Source organism: Gallinula chloropus, assembly GCF_964237585.1.
Source record: "Gallinula chloropus genome assembly, chromosome: 2".
In the NCBI taxonomy this organism is placed as follows: domain Eukaryota; kingdom Metazoa; phylum Chordata; class Aves; order Gruiformes; family Rallidae; genus Gallinula; species Gallinula chloropus.
In genome coordinates, this window is record NC_140086.1 from 149,426,642 (window position 1) to 149,445,500 (window position 18,859).

The following is an 18,859-nucleotide window of genomic DNA, read 5'->3' on the forward strand; positions in this document are numbered from 1 at the left end:
GGGGTCTGGACATGACTTCCACTGCCTGCTGCCCTGCAACTGGTTGTTCAGATCCTATGAGACTGACATGGTTTTTATGATTCAAAGTATAAAAACTAATGTCTGCGTGTAGACCAAAATCTTTTCAGCCTCCTGGAGAAAAGTTCCTGTATGTCATTTACATGAGAACCCAGGTTCCTGTAAGCAACACTGTAGTGATTCTCATCAAGGAAAGCTTCTTCCCACCAGCAGCCCTGCTGATGGGGACTAGTGAAGAACAAGAGGGGTCTTTTGCTGTATGTAGTGTGGCACAAGCAATTTCTGTGAGCCTTTTTACATGCTTGAAATATGTGGTATTTACTCCTGTATGGCTCCCAAATTTTCCTGTCAGGGTTAATAAAAAGAGTGTTCTGCTTCCCTATTGTAAAGCTACAAGGCATATGACTGGTAGTCAAACACTTCCAGCTAGTCATTGTAAGTGTAAATACGGTACGTGCTGAAATGTCTTAAATGTGCTTTAATCCATGAAAAATGAAAAGCACAACATAAAATGTGAAATGCTGTTTCTGTTAAGGGCCTGAGGCTGGCTACTGTAAAGGTTTATAATTGCTGTCCAAATTCCTTAAGATATTTTCATTAACATTCCTTACTCAGAGAAGAACAAGATAAACTAAAAGGTAGATTAGAGGCTTCTCAGGTGCTCTTGAAGCTCTCCTAGAGATTGCTTAATCTGGTTTTTGCTGCTCTCCGTTGCAAGATCACAAAACCAGGTCTACAAGGGGGCCTTTTTAGGCCACCTGGCCCATCTAGCTGATCCCATTATACTGATGCCATTCTGGCCAGATGCTGTATAAGATAGTTTTTTTTGGCTCACTGTAAGCTAGAATCAACAGGTTTTCTTGAATGGCTTATTTAAATTTATGGTTAGAAATGTTTTTTCTTATGTCTTTTGGGCCCTTCTTGTCCTTGAGGGTGAAGAATTTTACCTCTCCTATCAGGCTCAAGGCAATAAGTTATGTGAAGTGGCGAACTTCTGTAGAGGGAGGAACAAAGAATAACTTTTAAGGTGGATTAAGAGCACACAGGAGAGTTCTTTTCCAAAGTTGCTGTATAGTACTTGCAGTGCTGAGAGCCTAGTAAAGTCCCTCTGGTCAAATTGCACAACACCAGCAATTACAAGCTATGCAAATAGAAGCCTTTGAGCTGCTTTTAAGCTTTTCAGGTTTGCAAAACAGGGTGTGTTATTGGTGGTGAAATAGGACCTCTGTGTGCTGCACAGCAGTTTACCAGTGGTTTCTGAGCCCCCCAAGAGCTCAGTAGTACGCTGACATGGACTTCTATAGTTGATATGAGTAAGGACAATCTTTGAGAGAAAAAACCTGCAAGTACAGATCTATCTAAAGCATCAGTTTTGGACATTGTCAAACATTGGTGAGACGAATCAACTGAGGACAGGGTTGAATCATGTCATAGACTAATGAGGTACAATGTGTATGACTTAAGGTTGTTGGTCTGGACCTTTTTTTAATGTTGTAGATGTTGGCAGAGAAAGGTAAGCACACAGTGATGCATTTCCCCCTACCTTTTGTTCAGGTGACTATACCCATGTCTAGCCACTAAATGTAGACAGTGGTGCTGTAGTTTCAAATTATGCAAGATGAACCCAAATGCAGAGGTTTGCAGAGCTAAGTGGAGAGTTGTGTCATGTGGCATGTTTGGATTTGGAGACACGTTGTTGACCTGTAAAATCATGTTTCTTCTGTGAAAAATGTCAAAACTAAATCATGTCCTGAAGCAATAGAAGATCCCCAAGATAGGAACCTCCCTGTTCCAAGTCAGAAGCAGTGCTGGCATTTTTGCTTGCTGTTGTAACTTGGCTTCGTGTGTACTTTTACATGCCAGCTTTGCCTATTAGCATTTTGGGCAGCCTCTGCTGCCTGGAAGCTAATGGGCATGTCTCCACAGACGGGTGCAAGCAGGCCTCTATTTTTCCAAGGGGGGGGGAATATACTACTTAATAGCACCTTTTAAAATCATGCAATAACTTACACCTGGTTTGATGTAAGACGAGACAGTACTGTCATTGTTTAAGAGAGAAGCTGCAAATTAATCTTTTGCTGCACAAGTGCAAAAGAACAACGACAAAGACTAAAGCTCCTCTGCCAGACTGGAAGCTGTCTGGCTGAAGGCCAGCTCTGGTACAAAAGCTGTATAGCTTCATTAGGGAAATCTTGCTCCCAGATGAACAAATCCTGCTGAGCATCAGGGCAGAGTGCCATACTAGTGTGGCTAAAGAGCTGCCAGGACGGAGCTGGTGGAATCCCTTCTGCTCAGTTCTGAGCGTGAGTTTTGGTCCGTTAGAAGTTTCTATCCAAAACCGCCCTGAAATGGCTATTTTAACAGAACAAATAGTAACACTTCCTCTTTTCCCACAAATTTAGGTTTAATTTCAGAGTCATGCTAAAATGAAGGCTGAGAGAAATTCATCCACTTGTGTATTCTCATTGTGAACTGGTTAGGAATTTGTTGGGGTGCCTTTCGTAGCCGGCATGCAGAAGCAGTTCTTCAGGGCTTGTATGGTTTTGATGGCAAACTAAGCCATTCTATTTCTGATAAGATGTATTTTATGTGAACTTCAAGTGAATCCTGTTCAAATATCTTAAAACAAATGTGATTGGGATGGTTGGAAAGTTTCAGCATGAAGCTGGGAGAAAAATAAAGCAGAGCTATTTCCTTAGTACAAGGTGTGCAAGAGGCTGTTTTTAAGAGCTAGAGACACCTGGCATTAATGGAAGTACATTGATCTCTTAGAACTTGTTGTGTAACACACATAAAAGCTTAGCAAATTATAAAGCTTTTTTTTTCCCATTATAGATTTTTTTTTTCCTGTAAAGAAAGAAATTCCCCAAAACAGATATTATGTATGCATTGTAACAGACACCGTCAGCATTTCTTAATGAATGCCTTTGGTTGAAATGAGAAAAATAACAACTGGACTAAAGAGCTGCAAATCATCTCCATTAAAAGAAAATTGATCCAGAATTCATATCAAGAGGTTCTCCAGTCTGGTTTCATGCCAAAAACCAGAATCATGCATCTAAGCTATCCCTGGCATGTTTGGTTTATCTCTTCCTTACAACATTCAGTGATGGAGATTCTATCACTGCTCAAGACATTCAAGCTATCCCTGCTATTGGAGAAAGGCAATGGGTTGGGTTGGGGCTTTTTTTGCCATGACCTCCTCTCTCACTTTCATGTCCAATCTTAATTTTCCCTAGTTCAATATAAGCCTGTTGTTTCATATCCCATCAACAGAGGTCATGAAGCACAACATTCTCTGCTTTATAATTCCCTTCAACATGACTTAGGGCCATTAGTGTTGCTTGTTCTTGGAGAGAACCTCTCCAGTCATTCAGTTTTTCCTTCTAAATTAGGATTAGTCTGATTAATCTTGCTGCTCTCTGCTCTTGACTTTCTGAAATTGATTAATCTTTCTTGAAATACAGTAGTCAAAACTGGAAATAAAATCTCAGCTGAGCAGAGTGGTAGGGTGCTCTGCCCTGTTGTATACGTGTTAACTCTATAAATACTATATGGTGTATTCCTTTTTTATAAAAGTTAATTTTGAAGTCCTCTACATCAAATTCAGTAAAAAATACCGATTCTGTTATCAAAATTATTGTTTCGTATTTTACATTTAGTAGACCTGACCTCTGTGGGATGTCCCTTATCAACATTCCAATCTGACAGCGTTCCCTGGGTAACCAGAATATAGTTTTTCAGGGAGTTTTTACCTGCAGTGATTTCCTTGTTTTGCCCTTTGGGAATTTAATGTGAGATGAAGTCAGAGGTCTTGCTGAAGTTGAGAAGTATGACATACTGAATCTTAGCTTGGGTACAAAAATATTACTGCTGCAGGTTAAAGCACATCTAAAGTGACTTCCACTTCCTATCAATGAGGGGCTTTTAATTTGTAAGTATTTGTAATAGCAGAGACTGTCAAGGCTCCACAGGTGTCCTATGCTCACTGTCCTGTTTGCATATGAAATCTCAAAAGCAGCTGTAACAGTCCTTTCTGCCTCCCATACTGTTAGAGGACTTGGCTAATTTCTTCAAAGGCTCTACACTCTTTCTCAGCTCATCAGATTTTTCTTTCCTGGACTCTCTCTGACTTGTCTAAATTGAAGATTTTTTGTGGTCAGCCATGGTGGATTTGAAAAGTGAAGGCATTAAGCTACTCTCTACAATTTTGGGTGTGGACTTCACTGAAATGGGCACAGAAGGGGGGTTTTCTTTGTAGGACAGCACTGAATTTGGAGGTGATGCTCAGTGACCTCTTTTGTCCATTGGAAGGTTAGAGAAGGTTCCTGTGCAGTGTTTTTTGGAGGTTCAGAAAAGCCTCTTTGACTGAACTGTGGGACTTGAGATGTCTTCCAGCTTGGTCAAGCTAGAATATGAAACCGAGGGTGTTTTCCAGTTGTTAGGAGAAGGCAAGATCTGTTACCTGGCATGCCATGTGGCTGCAGTTGGACGTCAGAGGAGAAGCTGGGAATGTTGTTCTACTGATAGGTTAGCTATTCACATGGCACAACTGTGTATATACCCAAGACAGTAGGTTTACACTTGGCACCGCTTTTCAGAGCAGGAGAGGTACCCCTTCCTGCCAAGTTGTTCTGAACAGAGAGCGAGGCATGAGACACCACATATTTTTCTGAAGTGTGAAAAGTTCTAGGCCTAATGAGGTGTGATGTGGGCTGAAAACCATGGAGAGCTCTGTGATGTAGAAGTTTCAGAAATAAGGTGCGTGGCTCTAATTATTGCCATGTATCAAATGTTGGAGTGCTGTTTACATTTAAAAATTTAAATCTGATAGTGGTGTTGCTACAGAGTTGTTTTCTGGCTTTTTTTTTTTTTTTTTACTCACGCCTGTCTTGAATGAATCCAGTCCATTTGCCTTTAATTTTATCTAAACCTTTAAAACATGTTGACATTTAAAACGCAGAATTAAAACTTTCTATGTGTTTTGGGTTTTTCTTACATGATGGTGAAATTCCTATACCTCTCCTTTTTTTTTCTTTTTTTTTTTCCAACAACTGAACATTTTCAGTTGTTTTTGAGTTGCTTTGCCTTTACCATGCCTGTTGAAGGTACCTAACAGTCTAATCCAGAAATCTGAGCTAAATTGTGGTAGAATAAAAACTGTACATCACTGGTCTCGTAGTCATTCTCTCTGGATACATCAATGCTGGATAATACATTTTACAGGATTAATGCTTCCAGTGCTTCTAAATTTTCTGTTTGTTGCTTTGCTTAACATAAAATACCTTGGAAGGTGGAAGGATTATAAGCTTGCAAAATACCTTACCAAACTCCTAGACAGTTTTTGAGAGAGGATAATATTTTTCATTTTTTCAGTCAACTTTTTTAAGGAAAGCACTTCAATCTAAAAAATTCATTGTTCAAGTGAAGGACCTTGATAAAAGGTGCTGGGGAACTTTGAAGTCATTTGAACGTAATGTTTCTACAATTACAACAGCTTCAGAAAATTATTTTCTTCAATTAATGGAAAACTTTGAATGCTCTTTTGCACATAGCTGAGAAAAACAGAGAGATGACTCAGATGCATGTAGGTTTTACCAGGAGGCTTCTATTCTGTATCTAATGAATGCTGCTAAGAAGTCTGCTGCTTCTGGAAAATGAAACGTTAGTGAGATGATGGAGTGCTGGCAACTGAAATAATACCTGTTTTGGAAATTAGGCAGGGGAGGGGGTGTTGAGGTAGGAGTCACAGGATTGTAGCCTGGGTACTCAGTTCCTCAGAGCTAGTAAATGCCTGTGGGTTCCACCAATGGTATTTGACATTGGTCTCTCTGCTGGAAACAGTGTTCGTTTTAGAGCAAATTAAAATTGCCATGTGGTTGTGGCAGCTGAATTTACATGTTTAACTGATAACAGAGTAGATTTTAATGTGGCAGGTGTCAACGGTCCTGACACAGGCTCTTAGTCAAAATTACTCGCTTCTGTAGGTAGAATAAGCAAGGATAAAATCAAAGAGCATTAATGACTGTGATAGCTATTAGCTGATATGAATCAGCTATTCTCTTTAGACTGGGGCAGTGCTGGCTGCTCTAAAAAGACGAAGGCCTCTCAACAGAAAAATCTTCAGAAATAAGCAGTGTTGTCATATGTGGCTTTGTGGCTGAGCTGTGCAATGTTTTTCCACAGTAGGTAGTGCAGAGATAGAATTGAAATCTGTGGAAAACTTTTCTATTGAATGATAAGTTATTAATCCTTTTTTTATTTACATCATTTGATCATTTTTCCTCCTAATAACAATTTATTCTTGATTATTATTTTTCCCAATTTTTTTCCTAGTAATTCTTAAAGTTTTTTAATAGTTTTACTGTAAAGATCCCTTCCCCTATTTCATCCTGTTAAGGCGTTTTGTTTGTTTGGCTGGTTGGGTTTTTTTAACTCTCTTTTCTCCAAGCATGGTTCTGTATCTATGTCTAAATCAATTTTCATTCGTCATTTTCCCACTTATTCTTTTTGAATGAGAACAGAAGCATCCCTAGGGTCCTGGTCATCTTTGCTTTCCAAATTGTGTGCATTTCATTTGAGTAATTTGCCACAAAGTTTTTTGCATGCTTTTGTCAGAAGAAGGGATGGAGGGGAGATTGGGACTTGAAAGCATTAGGCACGACTCAAGCAGGGATTATTGTGTCTTTTGCACGGGTAATTATTTCTGAACTTTCAGAACTGCTTCAAATCATGATCACATTACTGTGTGCGTCATTGTGAGAGAGAGAAATTTGTTTTTTCTAAATTCTTACATCTCCTCAGAAAATAGTTTTGGTATTATGTAATTGCCATTGTTCTTTTTGCATGTTTTTCGTAGCATCCTCCTGGGCAGTTGAGAAGGAAGTACAGTTCCTGCTCCACTATTTTCCTGGATGACAGCACAGTCAGTCAACCAAACCTCAAGTATACCATCAAATGGTGGGTTTTGTAACTTTATTCTTTACTAGAAACTTCGCTATGTATATGCATATATGTGTGTGTTGTTCTGAGTCATTACTGGGCACGCTTCACAGGTCTTAGTTTTTCTAGTAGTAATTATTTTTTTTAAGCCAGTCATGCTTCAGAGTGAATAGTATGAGCAAAGAGTTACTACTCTGATTTTAGGTTTTGGCAGAATCAAACTCCCTGTACTGTGTATCTCCCCATAAAGCAGCAATGAAGGATCTCCTATTCTAGCAGCTGAAATCCTTGTGCTTCCATGTTCAGCTGAGTACTTGCTTTGGATGAGCTCTCAAGACTTGCTTGGATACTTGTTTATATAGAATTTAGGAATTACCTGAAGTCTCCTGAAATGGGAGAGCTCTTTTTCTGTTCCTGAAAAAATGTTTATTTGCTAAGCTTTCCTTACAATTTTGTGTTGGAAATGGAAATGAACCACCTCTGGATTAATTTCTTTATTGGTTACGGAGCACTGGCAGTGTATTGCACAGCGGTGGGGAGCTGTGTGTGTGGTGTGCTTACCCTTGGGTGACATCTCAGATGTGTATTTCAGGTTTCACTGGTGCCTTTTTACGTTTATAGAGAAATTAAATTGGAATTTATGGTGGGTTCTTCTTTACATTATGTACAGTAGGGGGAAAAATAAGAGAACAAATGCTCGGGCATTTTATGCTGTTTGTTTATTATGGTTTCTGATGTACCCTCTTGAGTTGTCTGTAGGATGGTTACCTTGGTGAACTCAAAAGCAAAAGGTTTATTGAAACAAAGTCTGTACTACAAAGGTACTTGCATGAGAGACAAATGTATTAGGACTAAAACATCCAGAGGAGTTTGTACAGTTGGTGGTCACTGAAACATGTTCTTATTTTTCCATTTGAGGGGAAAATAAAAGGGGAGTGGAAAAAGGATTTGCTGTCAGACTGACACCTAATTCCTCATCAGCTGTTTCTGTCTGAAATGTTGTTGCTTTTCCTCAGGTTTCCTTAATTACTAATTTAAAAAATAAATCAGATGAACACTGGAAGTATGATTTTTATTTTTTTGAGGTGGTTTTCCTCTTGGAATGTCATACCTGCTCTAAAATCTTTTGTGTGCAGATTTTTAGAAGTGCAGCCTTTTGATATGGTTTTAGGTCCCATTTAGCATCTGAACTGAGACTATTTGTGGAGAGAAGAGGTGGGTTTGATTTGCTGCAGCAGCTGAGGAGGGTTTTCAGTGGGCTGCGGTGGCTAGCAGCAGCCTTGTGGAAGAGGAGACAGAAAGACAAGCCAAGGGGAAAACAAGGTGGTGAGAGACTGAGGGTGTGTCGTGGGGTGCAGAGCTGTAGGAAGGAGAGGCCTTATGTCAGGGCTTATGGTGCCGGGTCCCGTGGGGAGCTGTGCAGGCCTGGAGCCAGGTTGCAGGCATGGGAAGCATTGGAAGCTGTAAGGGGTCAGAGGGTTTGAAAAGGAGTCATGTGGGGTGAGAATCTGGACTCTGGCACACGAGACCAATGGGTGAGGAGTCTCCCCTCCTGTCTGGCTGCACATTTAACACGTTTAAGAGAGGGGAGATTGCAGGAGTGTTGCATTTGTCGTACACTTTAGTGTCTTGTCCCCATCCTGACAGTCTCTGCAGATAACTGTCTATTACACGTAGGTAATTCTACGATGGATGTGTTTCAACCAGCTCATTTATTTCTTCTGGGTGATGTTACACACCAATGTGTTTAAAATATTAGCACTTTTTGTGGACAACTGCAGCAGGGTGGCTGGGGTAGAGTGATGGAAAGCTTCATAAGGTTCTTTCTTCCATACTGAGTGCCAGCTGATCCAGTGTATGAAAAGCAGAATGAAACTTGGATCTGAGTTAATCTATTGCAGCTCTAAAAGAATTTCAGATTCTGATATAGATTTATATATAGTAAATATTTTCCTAAACTTCATTTGACATTTTGTTACTAAAGCAGCCATATGGGCACCAAGCAGAGCTCTGCACACAGATTCTTACATCAGCTTTCATAAAGTGAACTGGAACTGCAAGTGTGTTCCTAGGGGCATAATTTAAAATTAAATTTTAGGATTAATTCATTTTGTGAATAGCTTTCAGTAACATTAAAATAATTCATAAATGTATTTTTTTGTGTTCAGTGAGAACTGTGTCTTTTAAATGCCTGTGGCATTTCTTAATTCCTTACATATGTATGTATAGGAAAAAAAAATATAAAAACATTTATGATCTAAAACCTTTTAATGCAGCCAGGTAAAAGCTATAATGCTCATACAAAGTTAGTTAAATATATTTACTTTTAACTAAGAAAAAAACATTTTCCACTACATGGCTGTTCAAAATAAAAACCTTTAACAACAACCACACCTGTAAGAATTTAAAATTCTGCTAATGGGATAGATCCAACATACTGTTTTCCTAACACAGAGTATGACATTTTTTGGTAGAAATTCTGCATTAGAATTACAGAGCAAATGACTGACTCTCTTTATGGGAAAGAACAGGAGGGGAATTTTGCATCAATATAAAACATAAGCATTTTACGGTGAATCACTGACAAAACAAATTGCCAACAAATAGTATGGGTGAACTCCCTCCTTCTTCCCCATTTAGCTTTGACTGGATTTTATCCTGTTGGAACAAGCAGGGAGAGTGCTGGTTCTGCTTTATCCTTCAGTAAAGCTTTATTATGTCCTTCAATAAAGCTGGAGTCATGAGTCAGGAACTGAAGAATAACCCTGAGAAGCCATGTCTTAGTTTTCTTCCATCTCAAATGTGAATGAGATTAGTTAGTTGCATATGCAATTAAAATCTGAGCTTTCTGTGAAGGTAAGATCGGTTGGACTCAATGATTTTAAAAGTCTTTTCCAACCTAGTGATTCTGTGATGAGGACGTGGTTTTGTCTTAGCACAGAATATAAACAGAGGTGTATGGCTGACAACTGGGAAAGGCCCAATGCTGTGTTATTCAGGGAGTTGCCTTTCCAGAGTTAAAATAAGTAACTTGATGCTATAAGACTATAGGACCCTGGTATTTGAGTCTGATATGTGAGTAACTGTGTAGAAGGACAGCTAAAAGTTAATGGATTTAAATATAAAATCATAAGCCAGTGGTGATTAAAACATTTCATCTTAGCCTGGCACTGTTAGTAAGCAACAAAAGAGAATGTAAAATGCCTCTGATGCTTTCTCTGGAACCCTGGGAGACAGCGGTTTTGTTGACTTTAGTGGAGCAGTGCATGAAATGGAAGGTATGTACAACTTGATATGTGGAATGTGAGTATTTTTGTAAGGTACTTCATTACTAGTGAAAACCAAGCACTTGAAGTGTGCTGAATAGATATTACAAAATTGTTTACAGTGGTTTGCCTGGTGTCTAAAGTGAACAGAAGAAAACAGGCTGTTGAGCATACATGTGTTGTGCTGGGTTTTAAATTAGAATATTAATATGACAAATAATACAATTTGACAGTGCTGCAATATTAACTCCCTATTTTTCTTTACAGCGTAGCTCTTGCAATATATTACCACATCAAAAACAGGTATGTGAACAATGAAATCTTGTTCTGAAGATACTTCTAATCAGAAACAAAATGCCCAAACCCTGAAAGTCCATGAGCTGTTTCCTTCAAAATGTTTTTGAGTACTAGCTTTCTTATTTTCCATGTTAGAAATTAGAAACATATTGTTTTGTATTTTTATATGTATTCTCTTGCTTAGGAAAACAAAAGATTAGAGGACTGATTATAGGTTTGCATACCCTAAAATGCTGGAATTAAGAGTTGAGCATTGAAATGCTTTGACGATTCAGCATTTGGTTTTATGTGCACTGGGCGCTTCGTTTTGTTACGTGTGTTGCAATTCCATATAGAGAAAGAGTAGTGTATTTCAGTTATTCTTTTAGCTACACCTTTGTTAACTGTGTAAATCAATGATAAATTAATGTTAATGGATTTTGAAATAAAACCCATTAATTAAACAGTAAGTGACATTGTGAATAGATGTAATTCAAGATGCCTCAGAAAGAGAGCAGGTCCTGGCTTATCTTTTCTGGTAGAGTATATTTTAGATCTCTGCTCAGTCAAATTGATTGAAATTGAATAGAAAATAGGTTCTCTAAAAAGTATCTTGGTACATAAATTAGCTTTCTTCATGTTGAATCATGCTTTTGTATCTTACATTCCCTGCCCTCATGATATGTTGCAGAATCATAAAATATTTTCTGACATTTCTAAGGAAAGACTGTATAAATACTTTAAATTACTTTTGTGTCCATGGCTTTTCAATGTGTCTTTTCAGAGAATTTGGCTTAGATCTAACAAGTCACTTAAGCGTATTTTCTTCTGGACTGTGAGAAGTCCAACTAGAACAAAAGGTATTACTCCCAAGTTTAAAGTTAAGCTGGTACGTCATTTGAGACCGTGTTTCAGGTCACTGGAACCCATCACACTTCTTGAAACAAGGCTGACATCTAAAGAGAAGCCTTTAGAAGTGCACAAGAGCAGAAGGGCTTAGGGTTTGATCCTTACTGAAACCTCTCAGAAGACATTCCAAGATGTCAGTGGGCCTTGGACTGAAACACGGCAATATGTAAAGCAAAAGTGGGAGTGGAATCTTTTTGCAAGCTTTCAATCTCAGTTCCCAGGAAATGAGACATTAGTGATCATGCTTGGATTACTTGTTTATCCATCTGTGATTCCCTTTTTTCCCCCTTTCCTCCGTCATCCCAGGGTTAGTTTGGCTAACTAGTCAGTTTTTACTATGCTTGACTAAATAACAGATCTCAAAGATAATCAAACTCTAAAGTTTTGTGGAAATGAGTTACTTCCAAGCACTGCCTTAAGTATCATGCCAGCTGAGTAAAAGGCGGAGTAGAATGAGGACTACAAAGGGTTAGAAACTTCAGTAAAAGCTCCTGGTCAAGCAGGAAGAATCCAGAGCCAAAATACATCAGGCTTGTTTCATGCTGGTTGCCATGGAGCTGATTCTTGGCTGCAGGAAAATATGTTTTACAGAACTTAATGCAAACTTGATCTACAACTAGTAGACAGAGAGGTTTGATAAAATAGTGTCAAAATAGTGTCCCATGTCAGTGTCTTTAAAACAAATACATTCTGCCTGTTAATCTTCTTGGGGAACTTGCCATCTGTCCTTTCATGTCAGGGATGGAGAAGTGCTTTATTCAGGAAGAACTGGTTGTGGTTTCTCCCCCCGGAGCTGCCCGGGGTGTAGAGGTGTGCTGTGCACATACCCTCTCCTGCACTCGGGACAGATGGTGTCTGCAGTGATGCCCAGGCAGGCTCACGTATGTCAGTTAATGACTCTGAAATGACTGTCCTGTCTTCGGTTGCCTCTGATTTAGGAGTGGAGGGATGACATGGTAACAGCATTCGGTTGTACTTACTGCTGAAACAGCAGTAGCAACACATATGTTCTGTTTCCTGCCATTATAGGCGAAAAGGAAGCTGTTGACGTATGTGGTAGATTTTGGTTTGTTATGGGGAGTAAGAAACGGCTGTAACACTTACATGTGCTCAGGGTCAATTTCGACAGAAAAACGTGTCAAGCACCTGCTTTGCCAGAGAAGAATTCTTTTCAGATGTTATTTGTTTCTTTTATCCAGCACAGTAGGCTTAAATCTAAATTACTTCTTAATCCAAACTCTCACCGATCCCAGGGGTTTTTTTAGAAACTATACGTGAAATAGAATATTCCTTCATATGTTTCCCACATTTCATTTGATTGTAACATTATAGTTATCTTCCCTTCTTTTCCCAGTGTCTCCTGTCATCGTTATATCAATTGGCTTTCTGCAGCTTTAGTTCTGCTTAGCTGTTCAAGAAGTAGTAAAAGACTTAGACCTATCCTGCTTTCAGAGGAATGCTTAAGTATTGGTGAATTTGCTAAATCAGTAAATAAAATTTTAAAAAAGTAAGTTTTAAAATATTGAGGTCAATTAGTAGATGGTTCATTTTGGAAAGATAACAACATGAATTTGTTCCAATGAAGATTAAAATACTTTTTCTTTGGTGCAATAGGTTTTTTGAGGGTGCTCAAATGTGCCTTCGTAGCCTGCAGCAGCTACAGCATGAAGAAATAAAATAGGAAGTTCTTTCTCTCTTATTGTGAAGGGTCACAGTTTAATGCCATACGTCAGTGATTGCAGGGAGATTACTTCTGCATTAAGATACCAGTTTTTTTATGTTGGGGTAAAAGTCGGACCTATATCCTTGCTCATTAAGAATTTTCTAGTAATTATTTCAATCTGGGGGTTAATTTAGGCACTCTTTAAAAAAAAAAACAGTGTATTTCCAGTGTTAGCAGGGTTTATAGCAGAAAACGTGTCACCCTCAGATGTTGAGGTTTAAATGTTAGCTGCTAATAAGTACATTTTGGAGACATAAATCCCCTGTGGAACTTGTGTTTGCGTACTTGGTGAGGCACGCGCTTTTGAGTGAAGATAGAAAACCTATTCAGTGGTTTCTCTTAAGAGCTCTGTGACCAGAGTATCAGGGATGCTATACATAAAGATGGGATTGTAATAAGTAGGTCACATGGCTGCATCTGTCCAGAAAGTGTCCTGTTTTAACTGGTACTGTTGTACCGCTCACTTTTGGGATTGTTAGTGTTCCTGCCAAGATTACACACAACAGTCTTATACTGCATACTGGATGTTACTGGGCTTGTCATGTTGCACTAACTTAAGTGTTGGTCTTGCAGTGAATAGGAATATTATTTTGTCTGATGATTTTGTGTTCAGAAATCATAGAATCATAAAATATACTGAGTTGGAAGGGACCTGTGAGGATCAAGTTCAATTCCTGAAATGTACAACTGTAAAAATAGTTTTGTGTATTTGTAAATGTTCGTGGTGTTGACAATAAAGGAGGAGGAGGAATTAAAAGGTTGCAAGGATTAATGTGATGAAGCTAAGAACAATAAGCTGGGCTGATTTTATTGTTTATAGTAGTACCTTGTAGGCTGTGTAAAAGCCTCACAGTGTAAATGTTTTGGGCATTGAAAGCTGAACATTTTCTCATACTTTGTAATATGGATTCCATATTACACATCAACCTTATGGCACAATAGGTCCAGTCTCTATTTGAAAATCCCATTTCTGCAGCATTTCCAAGCACTCCACAGCACGAGCACTGGAGTTTGAATGATATGCTTGTGTCTGAGAGCTACATGCTGCCCTGTTCAGATAATGACACTGCTTTGGTTTTAATGCTTTTTAGGGACACAGATGGAAGAATGCTCTTAGATATTTTTGATGAAAACCTCCATCCCCTTTCGGTAAGTTCATCTGCCTCTTTTTCCCTTTCATGTGAACTGTCTTTCTTTCTGTCTGCTTCGTTTTGTTTCAGTCACCTATTTGGAAGTATTTCTTCCTTAGAAATCCGAAGTGCCACCAGATTACGACAAACACGACCCGGAGCAGAAGCAGATTTACCGCTTTGTTCGGACCTTGTTCAGTGCTGCTCAACTGACTGCTGAATGTGCCATTGTCACCCTGGTGAGTGTCTGAGAGATGACATCAACGATCTGACAGACCCGGTTTTGTTCCCAAGGCTTGGGTTTGTATGATTTAATAGATGTAGGTGCTGCCAGGGAATTTCTTTCCTCACCATGGAGACCATGGGGATTTCTTGATGGGAAGAGGTGCTTCAGTAAGTGATGGAAGAAGATATTGGGTAACAGGTGACACAAAAGCTGGGGTTATGCTTTGCTCTCACAGAGTGATAATGTTACAGGCTGCCTAGGTGACTAATAGAAAACGCAGGTGGCATAAGCAATCCGAACAGGAGGGAATGTTGAAAGCAGAAAGGCTTCCACTTTTGCTCTGTATTGCTGCAGCTCCCAGCAGGCTCAGGAACAGCTGTAGGTAATTTAATAGCTCTGGTAAGAGCTGACAGGCACAGGAAGGGCTTGGTGAGGGACAGGGACGTGTTGGTGATGGCTCTTTTTTATTTGCACTGTACTTGTCTTTCGGAACCGTGTCATAGGATTGAACAATTGTACTCAAGGCTGAAGTTTAGCTACTTAAAAATAGCATGACACAAAAGAAGGTTCAGATTTTCAGCTGGTGTAGATCAGCATAGCAATGCGGATTAAAGGAGCTAAAGTGATCTCCACCAGCTGAGAATTTCTTCATTTTTCTGAATTTTTTACTCTGACAAGCCTCTTCAGCTTCCAGGCATGATTTTGGCCATGTTCTTGACTCAGACATTTTTAAAGAACAAAATGGTTTTTTCCCACTATAACATGTGGTTTCATAACAGCTTTGTTCTGCACTTTAGATGGAAGAAGGGGAAATTGGAGAAGGTGGATTTTGAAGGCCAGACCTACTCATTTCCTCTGTTAATCTCTCTTCCTTGGCTTCTAAGATTAGTTGGCAGGCTTTTCTTCTTCAGTGAATTGTACTAGCCAGTAGAGAACAGGAATACGAGAGAAATAGGGCAAGAAACGCCCTGCAGTGCTCCACCCTTACATTTTGAAGTATCACTTTACCTAGTTACTTGACCTGGACATTGCTTGTTTTCTGAAATGACATTTTTTCTCTCTCTTCTATATAATCGCACTAAGTAGTTGTCCTTCTCCCTCTTCTTCCTCTTTTGTGCTGAAGAGCAGATATGTTGTGCCTGTGAATCAGTATGTTCTTGTGTAATTTAATTAATGTACTGTCAAATACAGTGGAACCTTGTAGTTATCTGTTGTTCGATCTGAGGTTATTTGATCAATGAGGGCACTCTTTAGAAAGGAAGAGGGATTCTTTTTTTTTTATTATTTAAAGAGTATCTTGTTATTGCAATGCATGGAAAACTCTTTCCCACAAACCTTGTTAACCTGGGCACATATTTCTTTATTTTTATTTGTACCTACCTCCTTGCCTCTTTTGGTTGTCAGGTGGTTTCCCTCCACATAACTTGGTATGATCTACAATGAAGTATAAATATGTTTAACTCTTTTTTTTTTTTTATATATATATATATATAGTAGAGGCAGTTTCCATAGTTGTTAGTGCAGGAAAAGTGGGTTGGGGTTTTTAGACAACACAATAATAACAGATTAACTGTTTTGTAGTGTAATTCTCAAAGCAGCCATGCAACAATTTGTGCCTAACTTTGGTGCAGTTGATCAGTGTTACTGTTCTGCTAGACTTGCACGTGTTTTCAGGATAATAGCACCTATCTGACCTCTCTTTCCAGAAAGTTGCAGAGTTTTTGGATTAACAGTGGTTTCCAAGTATGAAATTCTGCTGCTACTGTTCTTGATTTCCTCTGTACTTCTAGATCCCATTTCTTTATTTGTCAGTGTCATGAGGAGGGGCCCCAGAGACAAATACTGTTGTTTCTGAAATGTTAGACGTGGAAATTAATTTCTTAAAAAGCAATCAACCCTTCCCTCCCTCCCTTCCTGCACTCCTGAAATCTTAATAATAATGTTGTCACTTCTATTTGTGAACCCTTTGAGTGTTTTCAGTTTTGATACCTTGTCTGGAGAAGGAGAGAGCAGCATTCCCTGCTGGAGCTGATGCTTTGCCACAGCCTGGCTGTCCATCGGGGAGCAATCCAATAGACCTGTCTGTCACTGGTTCCTCCTGGGAGGGTTGCCAGAAGACAGAAAGTCTATCCCTGGAGATCGCAGTACATTTTGAACAAGATGCTACAACTATTACCTTTCTTGCACTCACTCTAATTATTTTTAAAGTGTCCTAACCATCCATTTTTACTGCCCAGGTTATTAATGTGGTCGAAGGTGTGTGTGGCTGAATGCACTCACTGTTGTCTCGTGACATGCCATTAGTGGGGTGGGAGCAGCTGCCACAATTGGTTATCTGTCTGTATGCTCAGCACAGAGCTGACTGCATGTGAAACACCAGACTCTTAGATAAGGTAGTCTCCAGCAAAAAGACGGCATTGTGTTGCTTCAAGCACTTAATTAAAATATTTCAATTAAAGCCTCCACTGTTACAGCAAAACCAATTTATAATTAAACAAAAAATGTAATTTTCACACAGCCTCCAGAGCTGCCAAGAGATTTCCCATACTGACAGGTGAAAAATTAAAATCTCAGGTTGAAACAATTAAACAGTAATTCACATTATCTATAAAATAATACCATAAGAATAAAATTAGTTTTTAGAATTGTGCTGCTGATTAGAAGTCTTGAAAATAATGGGGGGTTTGTCCAGTGCTCTCTGTGACCCAACTTTGTGAGAAAAATAACACGTGTGCCCTCGCCCAGAGCTTTGCCACCCTCACTGAACCTGCGAAAATGCCTGTCTCCTCACCATCTCCTCAAGTGCAGGGGTGAGAAGTTGTACTTGTGTTAATGTATTAATTGGATAGCAAATAAAAATGTGAGCAGGAGCGTTATCCATACCAACAGGAAAACAGTACAGCGTTTGCATCTCAGGAGAATTAAATATTTATGCTTTGCTCTTTTGTTCGGTAAAAACAAACCCACCCTGTTATTTAGACCCGAAGAGGGGGATGCTCCAAGTTTTCTGCATTACCCTGGCACAACTTTCTGAGTTATGTGCAAATAGGCCAAATGTAAATAAGGTTCCTAATAGCCTTCAGTGTCCATAGTAGATTCAGAGAGGATACATTTCGCATTTGCAAATAGGCAAATGTGTTCGGTCTGTATGCTGTAGTCTGATCAGATACAGTGATATGCAAATCCGTGCAGTACTTGAGGTGAATTGTTTCTGTGAAGTTCAGAGGAGAGTGCTTTTGAAATATGTTGCAAAGTTCATACTGTGACTGAGAGGATTTGATATTTGGAAATTTGAAATTTGAAGTACGTAAGAATAAATTCTACTTATGAAAAATAGGGATTTGATTAATCCAGCCAGATGTTCCTGAGTCTTATTGTACTCTTCAGTCACGTTTTCAGCAACTAGGTAGAGAATATTGAACTGTGCTGTGAAAATTACAGTATATGAGGGGAATGATGTTTTCTCTGTGTTTGGGGGAACAGAGAAGGCTTCTAATTGCTTTCCTTTCACTGGGGTATTTTATTTTGCAATGCTGATAAAATGCTTTTATTTCGTATTTCAATTGAAGTATCAAAAATCTGCTATTAGTTTAAAAGAAGGCAAAAGCACAAAAGCAAATAATCAGAGTTCACAGAGACAGCTGATCTGCAGCAGAGGTCCTCTTCAGCTGGCTCGGCTGATCTTTACACACCTCATGGAAGCTGCAGGTTCTTCTGAAGACCAAAGAGTACAGTGCAAAGTATTGTTGTACCGCCTGGTTTGAAGTCTGTCACTCTTCATCCAGTGACCATAAGGGACTGTGAGTATGGTTGAGTGAGCAAGGTGTTGAAGCTGCACTCAGCTTCCCGTTAGAAATCCACAACTCATGTGCATCCAGTAGTGTTGGTGGCTACTTTTGTCCTGGGCTCCAAGTGTTCCCTGGGAGGTGAAACCCACTACTTGGTCGCATCTGTTCCTTCCACCTGTGCTGTGGATCTTGAGCCTGGGTGTGGGGTCAGGGAACACTCTGACCTATCCGTTTCTCAGTCCAATCTTGCTTTATGCCTACTGGGATATACACTTTATGAGAAAAGAAAACATTGAGATGGGGTGATTTTTTTAATAATTTTTTTAATTCCCCAAGAGCAGAGGATATTCATTCAAAGTATGGATGTCTACTGATCCCAGGTTTAGACTAGAAAGTCAATGTTGCCTAATAGTTTGAGTGCATTTTATATATATTACAGGTCTTTGCCTTAAAATGAGTAAATTAGGGCCAGACCTGGAGGTGTGTGTCTTTGCTCTCATTTCCATTACTGTCTCTTACAAATACCTGCAATGATGCTTAGCAGTTGTTCACATTTTCAGACTTTTGTGACTGTGTTTGTT

At 39.2% G+C, this 18,859-nt stretch overlaps 1 protein-coding gene across 3 annotated transcripts in view; it reads left to right on the forward strand.

Annotated features, from left to right (window-relative positions):
- The window catches only part of CCNY (cyclin Y), a 117,400-nt gene that overhangs the window by 78,689 nt on the left and 19,852 nt on the right, over positions 1–18,859 (forward strand). For all 3 annotated transcript variants that reach the window (XM_084260041.1, XM_084260042.1, XM_084260043.1), the window contains 4 exons: positions 6,878–6,978; positions 10,494–10,529; positions 14,226–14,283; positions 14,384–14,503. In XM_084260041.1, coding sequence (XP_084116167.1) covers positions 6,878–6,978; positions 10,494–10,529; positions 14,226–14,283; positions 14,384–14,503 — 315 coding nt within the window. The remainder of the gene's footprint in view (positions 1–6,877; positions 6,979–10,493; positions 10,530–14,225; positions 14,284–14,383; positions 14,504–18,859) is intronic.